At 38.7% G+C, this 16,346-nt stretch overlaps 1 protein-coding gene across 1 annotated transcript in view; it reads left to right on the forward strand.

Moving 5' to 3' along the window:
* Positions 1-15,543, forward strand: part of LOC149829688 (actin-interacting protein 1-2-like) — a 48,711-nt gene extending 33,168 nt beyond the window's left edge. Inside the window, exons 5-6 of the mRNA XM_090015251.1 lie at positions 11,570-11,977; positions 15,286-15,543. Of these exons, the coding sequence (XP_089871377.1) occupies positions 11,570-11,977; positions 15,286-15,543 (666 nt within the window). The remainder of the gene's footprint in view (positions 1-11,569; positions 11,978-15,285) is intronic.
* The last annotated feature ends 803 nt before the right edge of the window (positions 15,544-16,346 follow it).

Here is a 16,346-nt window from a genome sequence, read left to right on the forward strand (position 1 = left end):
TAGATAGTATTGAATGACATGTTGATAGCACTTTGATTGTCACACAAGAGAATACTTTTAGAAATCGATTCTCTTCTGTCAACAGGTGTCTGATCCATGTTACTTCGGCTGTAGTAGCTGACATTGATCTATATTCATCTTCTGTGCTCGACCTGGCTATGGCTTTTTGTTTTCTACTGCTCCAGGAGACAAGATTTAGCCCAATGAAAATGCAGTATCCTAAGACAGACCTACGTTCATCTGGATCTCCTGCCCAATCTACATCTGTGTAAGTAAGGAGTTCATGCATGTGATGACCAGGCATACTCTTTCTGTACAGAAGACCATCTCCAATAGTACCCTTCAAATATGGAAGAATGCATTTAACGGTTTTCATATGCCCAATATGTGGTTCATGCATGAACTGAGATACCTGATTGACAGAATAGACAATGTCAGGCCGAGTGAAGGTAAGATATTGAAGCATTCCTACTATCCTGCGATATCCTGTAGGATCCTCGTACAAATCTCCATCTTAGCAACTGAGTTTCTGATGAAGTACATTGGGTGTGCTGAGGGGCTTACAATCTGTCATACCTGCCTTGCTAAGAACATCAATGGTATACTTATGGTGAGTAAGCGTCATGCCTTAAGGAGTCCTGTCAACTTCTACTCCAAGAAAGTATCGCAGTTTACCAAGATCCTTCATCTTGAATTTATGATTCAAAAGTTCTTTAACCTGTTCAATATGTTCATTAGAGTTAACTGTAATGATAATGTCATCAACATATATCAATAACAGGGTAATTATATCTTTGCATTTAAATATGAAAAGAGAATGGTCAAGAAGAGACCGACTAAACCCATATTTTTCTACTTCAAGAGCGAAACTGTCAAACCAAGATCGAGATGCCTGCTCTAGACCATATATAACTATCTTTAACCTGCACACGTATTCTTTAGAGTTCCCTTTTGCATACCCAGTGGGCTGCTCCATGTATACTTCTTCCTTCGGAGTTCCATGTAGAAACGCATTCTTCACATCCAATTGGTTGAGAGTCCACTGGTGCTCAACAGCCAATGATACTATGATGTGGATAGTTCCCATTTTCACAACTAGAATAAAGGTCTCATCATAGTCTTGTCCTTGCTCCTGTGTGAATCCTTTGGCAACCAGCCTTGCCTTATATCGCTCGATAGCACCATCTAGCTTATACTTTATCTTATAGACCCATTTTGACCCAACCACATTCCGATTATGTGGTCTGGGAACAATATCCCAAGTGCCAGACTCATGAAGAGCCGCCATTTCGTTGTTCATAGCTTCAATTCATCTCTTAGAATTTATTGCTTGATAAAATGTTGTCGGTTGATCTTCCTTGCCCAAAGAGGTTAAGAAAAGTTGAAAATCCATCGTGAAGTTCTCATAACTGACCCACCTATCAATAGGATGCCGAGGTCGGGTAGACCTTCTGTGAGCAAGTGATTGAGTGGAAACATAAGGAGAATTATGCTCCTGATTAAAGCTGGGAGGTATCTCCTTCTCACGTCGAGAGTAACCAATGCCTTTATACCTTTCGGGGGCCAATAGTGATTCAGACGTTACACTTTCTTGAGTTCTTTGCGCAACAGTAGATACGTTTCCCTAGTCTCTTTGATTACATTAAGAAGAACATACATTATCAATACTAGAAAAGAGATCTGAGTTCAACCAAGGGTGATAAACTTCAATTTCAGGAGGAGTGCTAGCATTATGACCAAAATTTGATTCGTCAAACACAACATTTCTGGATATTTTTATGCGCTTGCTCACGGGATCATAGCATTTGTAGCCTTTGTAATCATCAGCATACCCCACAAATCTGCACTTTAAGGCCTTATCCTGAAACTTGTGCCGCATTGAACTGTCAACATGAACATAACATACACCCGAATACACGCAAATCGTGATAATTTGGATGCACACCATGCAAAGAGAAATAGGGTGATTTGTTCTCTAAGATGTTCATAGGCAATCAATTTATGACATAGACAGTTGTGTGAAAAGCCTCTGCCCAGAAGGTAACTGGAAGGTTACTATCATGCATCATGCTCATTGCACTCTTGACAATATGACAATGCTTCCGTTGAGTAATCCCATTCTGTTGAGGTGTGTGAGGGCAAGACACATATCTACTTATTCCATTTGTTTGGAGGAAATTTATGAAGTTATTTGAAGAGAATTCACCCCCTCCATCACATTGGAAACAAATAATATTCTGAGAGAATTGGTTTTGAACAAAAGAATGAAAATTCTGAAATAACTTGAAGGTTTTAGATTTACTTTTCATAAAGAAGATCCATGTATATCGAGAATAACTGTCAACAAATATGAGATAATATCTAGTGCCATACATGGAAGGAACTGGAGCCGGGCCCCAAACATCAGAACATATAATTTCAAATGGTCTTGAAGCTCTTTTATTAATGGAATGAAAAGGAAGAACATGACTCTTACACTGAAGACAACTAGAACACTTTTTATTATCGACACTTAAGTCTAGACTTGACTTGGGAATAAGACTACTTGAAACAAGCTTATCAATAAAGCGACTACTACAATGACCCAGACGACCATGCCAAAGATTCGACTCAATACATTCAGAAAGATTAAAAACACTCTCAGTAGAAACTGAAGATGATGATGTGAGCTTCAAGATGGAATCAACAGGTTGAACACGAGAGGAAGGATTCTCTTGGAACACGTACATATTTCCTTGACGTTTTCCTTCAGTGAATGTTTCTCTCGTTTGAAGGTCCTTAACACAAACAAAAAAAGGAGTAAACTCAACTGAAGCATTAATGCCATCTACAAGTTTAGAGACAGAAACAATATTTTTCTTGATATTAGGAGCATGAATGACATTTGAAAGTGCAAGAGAATAGTTGGACATGGGGATTACAAAATTTTTAATGTGCGAAATATGGTGGTGAGACCCATCTCCAGTGACTATACTATTTCTACCAACATAAGAAACAAGATTTAGGAGCTTACCAGCATCACCAGTGACATGAGTGGCTGCACCCGAATCAACATACCAAGTACCTTGATTATTCTGTTTGATATTCAATTCAGCCAAGGCGAATAATAGTAACTCTTTGACTTCTCCACTATTTTTCAATGTATCTGTTCCCTTTCTTGTCTCCAATTGCTTTCCTCTATTTTGCGGGTTAAACCAACAATTTGCCTTTATGTGTCCCTTTTTGTTGCAGAGAAAGCAGGTAGGTATTGTCCTTTGCCTTTGCCCATTGGGAGGAACATTGGGTGTAGGTAGTATTCCACGACTTCCTTGTCCATTTCTTTCTTGACCCCATTTGTCTCGAAAATCATACCTACCACGTCCTCGCCCATAGGCAACTCCTGTGGCAAGAACATTGTGTGCTCCAACATGAGCATGAGTATCTTCAGAAAATCCTTTCAACGTCATCTCATACTGTAAAAGCTTGACACGAAGATCTTCAAATGTAGGTAAATCTGGCAAACACAATAAGGAAGTAACCATCATATGATAGTCCAACCCCAGCCTACTCAAAGTTTGTCGCACCATATCTTTGTCACTAACAGGGCATCCCACAATGGCCAATTGATCTGTAATAGTCTTCATTTTGTTCAAATACTCCATAATAGTCATGGAGTCCTTTCTTAGCATTTGAAACTCTTTCTTTAAAAATAATACTCTGGCCTGAGAAACTTGAGAATATGTCTAAACCAGTCGATGCCATAATTGCATTGTTGAGCATGAAATGAAATGGGGATCTTCGAAACACGAGCTTAGATTAACAAGGGCAAGTGTCAAGAATGACACTAAAGCATAACCCTTAAAAAGGGTATAACCCGAAACAAAATAAAAACAAAAATGTATTATTTATTGATATGAAAAACCAATTGCTTAAGAAGCATTGGAATGAAATACAAGAGGGGCTGCACCCCTTTATATACACAGCTGAAAGAGGACTCAATAGAGCTGTTGGACACAGTCCAACAGCTCTATTTAGAGCTGTTGGAATGTGTCAGTCCAACAGCTCTATTAAGAGCTGTTGGAATGTGTCAGTCCAACAGCTCTATTGCTAGTCAAGTCTGGACAGGACTTGACTAGCAACAGTCATTCTAGTTCAAACTGAACTAGATGACATAAAGACAAAAAATAAAAATAAAGGAAAAAAAATACAGAAAAGAAAGAAATGAAAAATGTATTTATATATATATATATATAATAATAATATAATATTATTATATATACATATGTGTACAGTTTTACATTTTAACACTCCCCCTCAAACTTACGGTACAATGAGCGAAAGTTTGTCTAGAGAAAGTGAAATCGGGGAGCAGCGAGAGGCTTTGTAAAGAAGTCTGTTAACTGATATTCTGAAGTGACATATGGTAGATCAATTATCCTGTGTAGATATTCCTCTCTGACGTAGTGACAATCCATTTCGATGTGTTTGGTGCGTTCGTGGAATGTTCTGTTACTGGCAATGTAGATCGCACTTTTGTTGTCACAACACATTTGTGAAGCCTTTGTTGCTTCAGCTCCCATGTCAGCAAGCAGTCGTCGGAGCCAAACTACTTCCATGGTCGTGGTTGTCATGGCTCTGTATTCAGCTTCGGTGGATGAGAGAGATACCTTCTGCTGCTTTTTACACCTCCACGAGATCAATGATTCCCCTAAAAAGACACAAAACCCAGTGGTTGAGTGTCTGTTATTGGGATCACCTCCCCAATCAGCATCAGTATATGCAATTAAATCAAGAGAAGAGGAGGAAGATAAGAAAAGTCCTTGTGAAAGAGAGGACTTGATGTATATGATAATACGCATGACTGCTCCCATATGAACAGAAGTAGGAGCATGTTGAAATTGACTTGCTGTATGAACAGCATGTGCTATATCTGGTCTGGTAATGGATAGATAGGAAAGTGCCCCGACAAGCTGTCTATAAGGAGTAGGGTCTGCAAGAAGTTCTCCATCATCAATCTTCATTTTAACATTAACAACTTCTGGAGTGTCAACTTTCTTATCATCAGTAATACCAGACCTGAAAACAATATCAAAAGCAAATTTAGTCTGAGATAATAAATATCCTCTAGGAGAATAAGCAACTTCAATGCCTAAAAAGTATCTCAACAAGCCCAAATCAGTCATTTCAAAATGAGATTTAAGAAGTGTTTTGATTGTTTCAACTCCCTGTTTATCGCTTCCGATGATGATCATATCATCCACATAGAGAAGAAGCACAATGATCCCTGCATCAGAATTCTTAATAAACAAAGCAGTGTCAGTTAAACAGAATTGAAAACCAATATCAATCATAACACGACTAAACCTATCATACCAAGCTTTTGGTGCTTGTTTAAGTCCGTAAAGAGTTTTTTCTAAGCGAAGGACTTTACCCTTAGGAATACTTAGACCAGGAGGGGGTTCCATGTATACTTCTTCAACTAGCTTTCCATTTAAAAAAACATTTTTGACATCCATTTGAAAAATAGACCATTTTTTGATAGAAGCTAAGGCAATTAAGGTTCGGACAGTAGTCATACGAGCCATCGGAGCAAAGGTTTCTTCATAATCAATCCCATATTCTTGGGCATAACCTTTGGCTACTAAACGGGCTTTATATCTTTCAAGAGTACCATCACTCTTGGTTTTAATTTTATAAACCCATCGACATCCTATAGTTTTCTTCCCTGAAGGAAGATCTTGAATATTCCATGTAGAAGCCTTTTCAAGTGCATCTAATTCAGCTTTCATGGCTTCTATCCATTTGATATCATTTTTTGCTTGAAAATATGTGGATGGTTCTTCATATGAGCGAATTAATGCAATAACTGCCCTATATGTGGGTGAGAAAGACTCGTATGATACAAACCAGTGGCGTAGCTAGGATTGACGTGGGGGATGGGCAAACAGGGGTGTAGCAAAAAAAAAATGGCGTGATAGTCGGGGGCTCGGGGGCAGCGCCCCCAAAAAAAAAAATTGAGATAAAATAAAAAATGGCTACAATTATTAATAAAAATCTATTTTATATGGACAAATCAAACTATTTGCTGCAGTCAGGGCTGAGCTGGGCTAGGACTGGGCTTTTTAAAAAAAAAAAATTTAACTGTTTCGAGAGGCAGGACTGGGCTACAGCCCATTCCTGCCCCCGCCCCCCCCAACTCCGCCTCTGACCACCAAGATTGGCCGTAGAACCCCGAAAAAGCTTTAAGCTAAAAAATGAATACATTTTTTATGACACCGATGATGACCAACATGCACCATATGCAGAATTCAAGCAAAAAGAGTATAAAAATGCCTGTTAGACAAAAAATACAGACGCCCAAATATTAAAATCTGTCAATGGCCACAGTTACTCACTACAAGAATCCTAGACAATCGAGAACAAGCAATTCACTCACCAACTATCTGGTAGATAAAGATACGCTATCCGTTGCCTTCGTTACATTGATAGACATCCATACCTTTTTTTAGCAGCAGGCACAAAAGGAGAGTCCTATGCACGCACGATGACCAAGAAAGGATAGCAAGATTGACTCTTCCAATGAGGTTGCGCCCAAAAAGGAGGAAAGAAACTAGACCCACGTTCAGTTGTGCCCCAAAAAGAAAGGATCAAGAACCAAATTGAAGGATTGGCCTGTATTGCTCCTGTAGAATGGATAACTGGATACTGTATCACCAGAGCCACTGAACATGAACAAAACCCACCCTCAAATTTAGGAGATAAGAGGGTCTTCTTCAAACTGCTAGCGATGGTTGCCGGAGATTGGCAAAGGTCCGACTGACTGCGACACCGGTGCCTCGCGTCGCCGGAGATTGCAGCCGAGAGGGAGAAGCTCGGAGGGGGGCACCGCCACCGCGGGTTCACCGAAGGGAGGCCGGCGGCACTGGAGAGCACAAGTGTTGCCGGCGAATGGGGTTGTCGTCTTGCCTGTGACTGAAGGGGAACGCTGGAATGGAGGGGCAGAGCTTTAGAAAACTGGCTAGGGTTTTACCCCTCGCCTCTTTTGGCAGGCTCTAGACTCATCGAGAGCCCGGGTCTCGGTCGACTCGGTTTCACGAGTCCCGATTCGACTCGATTTTCTGAGTCATGAGTCGACTCGGTTTCAATCAAGGTTAGAATATAAACTTTCCTGGAGGCCTCGAGATTCGGGATGATTGTCTAGTTGGAATGTTAGAATATTTTTCAAGTGCACATGGAGGATTAGACTCTTGTCGCCTGGAATATTGAATACTAGTATCTCTATGAACTTCTTCATTTTCAACATTAAGATCAATAATTCTTTGATCATCATCAAAGTTACAATCAAGGTCATATTCATCAGATGTTGATATTAGATCTAGCAAAAAGGAGTACTCAGTGACGTCTTTTAATTTTCTAAAATCAAAGAAGCTCTCCTTTTCAAGAAAGGAAACATTTCTAGACACATATAGTTTATTATTTTTGAAGTCAAAACATCTATAACCTTTCTGGTTTTCAGCATATCCTAAAAAGGCACAGGGAATCACACGAGGAGAAAGTTTATCATTTTTGTCAGTAAATATGAAACATTTGCACAGTTTTACATTTTAACAGAGCAGTCATCTGGAATTGCCACAAGCACTTCTTGTGACAATGTAGAAGTGATATAGGCAACCAACGCCTGATCTCACTTCATCCAGGATACATACTCAGGATTTCTAACATAGGTAATAGAAAGATCTTTCTCACCATTCTTTTCTTCTTGTGGTATGAATTCTGGAGGAACAGGAACAGAACCATCCAGATGTCCAGAAAGGTCCTGACTTCTTATGAATGGTATGATTTGTTGCTTCCAAGTTAGGAAATTGGAATTGTTCAGTTTCTCAGACACGAGTTGGCTGAGAAAGTTTGAGGAAAGACCAGACTGAGAATGAGGGAATGAGTCCATATTCTTTTGAAGCCAAAAACAAGAAGGAATAAGATCCAACCAAGAGAAGGAATAAAAAATAAGAAATGGCCTTACGACAAAGACCCAACCACAATTGAATTCTAGTATAATTCAGAACATAAATTTTAATATCAGAGAAGTCTAAAGACCAGACTAGTTTTTTTTTTTAACTGATGAACACGAGGCAGAAAAACAGGACTGCACAGTAAAGAATCTGTTCTGAATAAAATTCAATCAGTAATAGGTACGTTATTTTGAAAATAATGTGTTTTCCTTTTAGAATAATGAGAAAACAGGCAAAACAGAGATGAAAATGAATTCGAAGATGAAATTATTTTAATCAAGATAGATCTGGGCGTGCAGATCACAATCTAATCTGACGTCAATATGCAAATGAGTTTGGAGTGATCCTTTTCAACTCTTGTAATCACACATAGATCAAAAAAATTGATCTTGCTTGATTATTTTGCTTATGGATGGGTAAGATCACGTGCAGCAATGTGAAAGAAGTAGTAGATATGACAGAAGAACAACAGGGAATAAAAGAAGGAGGAAATATGCCAACGTGACCAAATTTCAGTTTTGGATTTTGGAAATAAGAGAAACACGTTGGCTTAAATAAAAAAGGGGAATCAAAAGGAGGTACTTGAAGAAGACAATAAGCAGATTAATGATGTATTTCAAAAGAGCAAAAAGAAAGAGGAGAGTACGAAGAAGAGATTTCAGTCCAGACTGCAGATTTAAATACAAGAGAAATCGATAGGAAAAATGAGAAAACAGGTACCTTAGAAGGAGACAAATCAGTCATAGAAGGAACTGATCTTTAATATTGAACCTGCTGCTCTGATACCATGATAGAAATCATGGTTTCCTTTCTTCATCTACAAGCAACAACATAGCATGGGGAGAGAGAACGAGGCTGAAGCAAAAATCCCTAATCAGGGTATTCATTTTTGCTTCTCTGATTAAATACACACAGATACAATAGCTAGGGTACGAAAATACCCATTACATGTTATGATAAAATTATAGCATGTCATTAATGAAACATTAATGAGCATGTGTTTAAAATGAAAGGAATTGGGTCTGGATCCTGAGACCCAGACTTTATACTAAATGACAGTATCTTTTCACGCCTAACCCGTTTATTAAACGGGTCGGGTTCGTGTTAGGGGTATGCCTACCCAGCTGACCCGTTTAATAAACGGGTTAGGCGGGCGGGTCAACCTGCCAATCCGTTTACCCGACCCAACCCGTTTATAAACGGGTGGCGGGTCGTGTCGGGTTACCCGTTTAATAAACGGGTCGGGTTCGTGTTTGCCACAGCCGACCCGTTTAATAAACGGGTCGGGTTGAGGTATGCTGACCAGCCAACCCGCCGGGTCGACCTGCCAACCCGACCCGATTGCCACCCCTAATTGAGATAGGCAACAATGCTCCATCTTGAGGTGTTGCAAAGATATCTATCGAATTGATTTATGAAGTCAAGCCTTGAACTCTCTTGGAGAATTTGCAATTCTGTTCAGAAAATTTGAAGTGCTAAACATCTTGAATGCAACTCTTTCTTATTAAAGTGGCAAGTCACCAATATATGGTTGCTTCTTTTCATAGATATTATTTATCACCATAAAGCTTCCTAGAAGTTTCACCTGAATCTCTGCCTTTTGTAATATTGCTTTTACATGAATTCTTTTCAAATGGCCCAAAAGACATGGCTTTATAATTTGGCTTCAACATTTAAGCTTATGATCATTTGTCTCTTTTCTATTCAATGGTACGGAATTCACTCTCAAAGAAAATAAAACCAGAGGCGGTTCTTTTATGCACATACATGCAGGTCATCTATTTTGTACTTCAAAGGAATTGGCATAAGATTCCTTTTTGATGAGTAGCCTTCAATTTTTTGAATATTCATGGCCCATCTCAGTATCATTTCATTGTGCATGAATTGATTAATCAGGCTAATCGGATAACAGATATGTTAGTTAATTCACAAGGCTCCAAACTGACTAATAACAGTATCTTCCAACATATTCTCTCTAAAAGATAAATATACTCTTTGTTGTTCTTGTAACTTCAATCTCTAAGAGGTACGTAAATGAGACCAATTTCTTGATGTCAAATTCTTGAATTAGAAACTTAAATAGCCTTTGAAATTCTATATAATATTCCATTGAAATAGTTTGACCAAAATATGCAAGTAATATCATTTTCAATACTCCTTGAGAAGAAATAAAAAATGAATTGAGATTTGTTCACGCCCATGCTTGAAATGAGCAGTACTACATCTTTTAAGCAAGTAATTCAACTTTATGTTCATGTGGTGAAGACGAAGAATAGAGAAGAGATAACAGGAGGTACCACAGGGCTGTAAAGTGCCTCATATGGTGGGTGATGTCGCAGTCAACTCTCTTGTATGTTATGTCTAACTTTAGGTTAACCTAATTACACATATACCTTTTGAAAGGTACACCTTGCCATGTAATGATATAATATGACGAGCAGTGCTTCATTGGCCTAATCATAGCACTATGGATATTGTTTTGTTCTGACATTGTTACCGTGCCAGTTGTAATTTTGACATATAAAATGTCATGAGCGGAAATTCTCTTGATCCAATGTTCACAGCATAAGGAATTGATTTGTATGTGACAGTTGACACTATTTGTTATTCATTATGTAAGTTGTACAAGTGGAATTTGATTTTCGCACGTGCATGGTATAGTCAACCTCTCTCACGCTCTCTATAAACAGGCAACTAACTACAATTTGTATTCATACATGTGCATATATGTATTGGATAAACTGGGAGCTATGTCACATAGGTACGGGTGCAGATGCGGGGGCGGCGATGCGGCACTTTAAAAGAACTTGGGTGTGGGGGTGCGGGAGGGTATATATATATATATATATTTTAACACCACCCCTTTACCCTTTCTCGTGGTACCCCATTCTCAAGCCCCATCCCTCTTTACCCCTTCTCGAGGTACCCCCTTATTTTTTTAATTGGGGGGGGAGGGGGGTGCTCGAGGTACCCTTACCCATTATCAAGCCCTGTCCCTTTTTTTAATGGACAAAGTTAACCAAGTCCATTTTGGACAATGATAACCTTGGGTGCGGGTTGACCGAATTGGGTGCCACACCCGCGTCGCGTCGACGTGGGTGCAGAGGCCTCTTTGGTGAGTCCCTGTGACATAGACTGGGAGCATGTCTGTGCTCGCTAGTATGTCTAATGGCAATAACATGTGAAAGATTTCCAAAGGCTATTCGGTTGGAGATTTTCTCCTCGTTTTTAAGTTATATTGTCCTAGTCCAATTTGATGATTTTATCAGGTGTTCTCCAAATATTTGGTCCTCTTCTTTGATGTTCTGATAGTAAATATCAGGGATAGTCCATATATTCTTGTCTGGAAAGCTTTCCAGCCAATTATAAAAGTTCAATACACGGTAGTATTGCTCACCAAGTCTGATGAATAGCATATTTCTTTAATAAGGAACAATTTCTTAATCTACCTGCCAAATTCCAATTGATGATATCCTGCTGTAAGGCTTATATTTTGCTGACTGTACAACAACTGTAGCTATATACAATATGTTCAACTTGCTTTTGCTACAAGAGATGATCCTTTTCCCAAAATTTTACAGGTAAGGAGAATTCCGCTGCATGCTGATCAGTGTGGTGATGAAGAACAAATTGATATTGGTGCACAACCAAAGGACTTAAATATTGCACTTGATAAGCCCGAGCTGGCATTGCTTTCAACTGATTCAGGAGTAATCATGCTTCGTGGATCCAAAGTGTTGTCAACTCTGAATCTTGGGTTTGCTGTGACGGCATCTGCAATTTCACCTGATGGAAGTGAGGCCATTGTTGGTGGCCAAGATGGGAAACTCCACGTCTATTCTGTCAATGGGGACACTCTCACTGAAGAGTCAGTCCTTGAGAAGCATCGTGGTGCTATTAACGTCATTCGTTTCTCCCCAGATGCCTCTATGTTTATTTCTGGTGATCTCAATCGAGAAGCTGTTGTATGGGACCATGTCACTCGAGAGGTACCATCTCTCTCTCTCTCTCTCTCTCTCTCTCTCTCTCTCTCTCTCTCTCTCTCTCTCTCTCTCTCTCTCTCTCTCTCTCTCTCTCTCTCTCTCTCTCTCTCTCTCTCTCTCTCTCTCTCTCTCTATATATATATATATATATATATATATATATATATATATATATATATATATGTGTGTGTGTGTGTGTGTGTGTGTGTGTGTGTGTGTGTGTGTATCAATCCTTGAACACAAGCACACACACATAACAAAAAGAAAACAAGAATTGGTGTATGTACAGAGTCTACAGACAGTATGCGAGGGAGATGCACATTATAACACTTTGCAAACCATGTAAATCCTTTTTTTTTTGTCTAAGAGAAATAATTTAAGCCAGGGGATAAGAAATCTTTCAACAAGCTTACAGAATAGATCAAATTAAGATTCTTAACCACCAGTCCTATTCCGACCAATCCAAGCTAAATCCCCATCTGGCCATTTTATTGGCACAATCCAAAGCTTGTTTGAACAACCACTGAAATGCTGGATAAAACCAAAACAAATGCTCAATTGTTTCATTCTCATCGAAACAGAAGTAGCAAGTACTTGCAAGCTGGAAACTTTTGTCTTTCAATTTGCACTGGTTATTAACCTTATCAAGTGCTAAGAGCCACACAAATATCTTGGCTGTAGGAGAGGGATGGAAACCCTGGACGGTGTCATTTGGAAAGTGGTCTACATCTTTACAGCCAAAAGCATGGCTAAATGAAGCTATAGAGAACATAACACATCCGTCACATTTCCATATAAGGAATTCTCGCTGTCAGAAATTTTCCATGGGCCTAAAAATCCAATAGCCATAACCAAAACCAATCTTCTACCTCTTGCTCCTTGAAATTCCTTCTGAATTCAGTGAACTAACTAGCTCTTCCTTTCCAACATTCACTTACAAGTATGCTGTTATCTCTGTTTATGTGAAAAAACGGTGGATATCTTTCAGCAAGAGTTACATCCCTGGACCATAAGTCAGTCTGGAACCTCAGCTTGACCCCTTTGCAAGCTTGATTTGAACCATAAACTTAATTACCAATTCAATCACCCCCCTTTGCAAGGTCGTACTCCCTTGAAGATTTGATTATTTGGTTCCAGCCAACCACACCACCAGCTGAGATAGAGCTACCATTTCCACGTACCAATCCATTTATCCCCTTCACCCAAGCCTATGGGACCAAAAACCAAGTTAGATTCCAGATTTGTTCAAAGCTAACAGTCAGATCTGCCTATGATTCCAGTAAGTGTTTTAAAATTTAACATTCAAAACAAAGAAATCTTCTGAAAAATATTAAATCCATAGAGAAGAAAGAGGTTAGAAGATTAGAGGAAAAAGCATGAAGATGAGATTAATAGATCACTTCGTCATGGCTGCTCTAATTCTGTGTCAATTTTTGTCATTTCAATTTGACTTAATGAAATAGGAAAGAGAAAATGAATATTCCAACTACAACAGGTTGATGTCCCAACTCATTAATCACATGGGATGATCTCTCATAATAGATTAATCCTCACTAGGATTGAGTTAATTTTTTTTTATTAGTCAAGCTAGGTTTGCCTGAATATGGCCCGGTTGAGATAGTGTGACTCCAACTGGTACTACAAATCAATTACCCGAGCCATTGATGACAATGATACAATACTAATGCATGTTACGTAAAGCAAAAATAAAAACACATATTGAAGAAATGCCACGTATCTTTACATCTTGTCCTTAAGAGTTAATTAAACAGAAAGATGAGCATTGTCAGGGATAGAATGGGCATGTTACAAGCTGTCTGAAATTACAGAACACAAAAAATTTGACATGAAGCAAGTTGAAGGAACTGGGAAAAGGAGGAGCCCAGTAAAGATTGGAGATCAGCAATAAGCAGGAATATTACTATTGGGGACCATAAGTTTAGCATTAAGCAACAATGGGATTACAAAGCAAATTGTGGTGCATAAGACAAATACCAGTTTTGATAATAATGGTGTACTTTGCTATTAATTGCATGTTCTGGATTTTCATGAGAAGGTGACAAAGCAATCAAGACCTAGAATGAATTGATTCGGCGCAATATCCCTGTTATGAAAAATGTAGTAGACATTCATTCTATTGTATGTCAATGGCATTCTAGATCCAAAAACCTTGAAAATTCTTAAGCATTTATGGCCTTGTGTGCGGTATTATAATTACCCTTGTTTTCCTAGACTACAAAATGCCTATGTCACACGGACTCGGCTAGGGAGGTGCCGCACCCGAGTCGACACGCCCCGACACAGGTGCGGACACGGGTGCGGCTTCGGACTCGGCCCGGACTCGGTCAACGCCGAGTCGGACTCGGTCAACGAGTCCAGGCCGCGTCCGTCCACATTTTGGACTCGGTCAACTTTGACCGAGTCCAAAAATGTCCATTTTTAAGACAAAAAACAAAAAAAACAATTTTTATATATCTTTTTTTTTAATATATAACCAGACTGTGCAATGCAGTTGCACAGTCACAGACTGTGCAACTGCAACTGCACAGTCATTGCACACAGTCTGTGTGACTGTGCACAGTCTGTGTGACTGTGCACAGTCTGCACAGTCACAGACTGCATTGCACAGACTGTGTGCACAGTCTGTGTGACTGTTTCACAAGTCACAACTTATGTAAAAATATGTATAAAACACGATAAAAGGTAACCCAACCATTTGAGATAGCTAAATAAATGCTTTTCCAGTTTAAAAAAATACTAGTTTCACAAGTATTAGAAAAGCTAGCTTAAGAACTACCATAAAGAAATGGGAATGCCAAATTGAAACTTTCGAAAAAATTAAGGTCATAGTTTTGGCTACTTAATTTTAATTGTTTACTAGAATTATATATATATAGCCGAGCCCCCGTGTCCAAAATTTTTGAAATTGCGCCGCACCCGTGTCGCACCCGCACCCGCACCCGCACCCATGTGACATAGCAAAATGCCATGGTTCAATTTATCAGGCACAATGTAAATCCTATATGGTTTTTTAATTTTCTTTTTGTTTCCTAAATTCTTTTTACACACATTAAAGTAGTGGAAGGCTGTCATGCTTCATCCATGTTTTTTTTTTCTTTATTTTTGATAGATTTTGTCACTATATTTAAGTTGTTCATACTTCTAACTTTTTGGTTCCCATTTGCATAGTCCATCTCTCTTTCTTCCTTTCCCTTCCGCATTAATCCTTTTTAGAAATGTAATGTTAATTACCAAGGTTTGATTTTTAACTTCCTGAACATTTGTCTCACTAACCAGTTGACTATCTTCTGCAGGTTAAGCTTAAGAACATGTTGTACCATACTGCTCGTATAAATTGTGTGGCTTGGTCTCCTGATAGCACAATGGTTGCTACGGGATCTCTAGACACAAGCATAATTATATATGAAGTTGATAAGCCAGCTTCAAGTCGTATAACCATAAAGGGTGCTCACTTGGGAGGTGTTTATGGATTAGTTTTCAATGATGATTGCACTGTTGTAAGCTCTGGTGAAGATGCATGCATTCGTGTGTGGAGATTAGTGCAGCAGTAACGGGATCGTAACTGCAATTGATGGTTGATTTGGTTTTGGAAGCAAGTTGTGTGGCCTTACATTTCTTGCTCTGTGCAGTCTTCGTCAAAAGAATTCTCTGTTTTGTTTGTAGGAAAACCCTTTCCAGTTTGTCTTTGATTGAAGACTAGAAGAACATAGCAGAATGGCTCGTGTTTTGATATGATTTTGCTGATGTGAGTTTTTCGCCTTTTTTGGGTTATATTGGGTGTTTTTTTTTTTCCTTCTCCTTTTGTCGGTCTGATCAGCCATGCATACACCTAAATATTTTCCATGATCATATTTGTGTATGCAATGTTCATTGCTGGAATTGTGATGAAATAATAGAATGCTTAATCCCTTGCTAAATCCAGTTTTCAATGCAAATACAAAGGCCGTCTCACCTCCTTTCTCAAATGCATAAAGTGCCTTAACATCATTCTCTGGCACAACTGCCACTCAGTGAATCATATTTTTTATTCTATATCCGACCAAATTTGATTGTTCAGTTGCATTTGATAAGCTAAAACTATTCGAGTATAATTCGATTCTGATTTTGCTTTCAAATCTGATAAATATCCAAATTTGAAGGATATCTGAATCTGTTTATATGTAACATATAGCGATTACGTAATGATTTATTGTGATAGGTATTATTATGTACAGTGATTACTGTGATAGCGATTACTATGCATAGTGATTATTGTGACCTATGTATAACGATTAGTACGTATAGCGATTACTTTGATATTGATTATTGTGTATATGATTACAGTGATAGCGAGTGTGCAACGATTATTATATAT

This window comes from Nuphar pumila, chromosome 8, assembly GCF_984573655.1.
Source record: "Nuphar pumila chromosome 8, dmNupPumi1.hap1.1, whole genome shotgun sequence".
Lineage (NCBI taxonomy): Eukaryota > Viridiplantae > Streptophyta > Magnoliopsida > Nymphaeales > Nymphaeaceae > Nuphar > Nuphar pumila.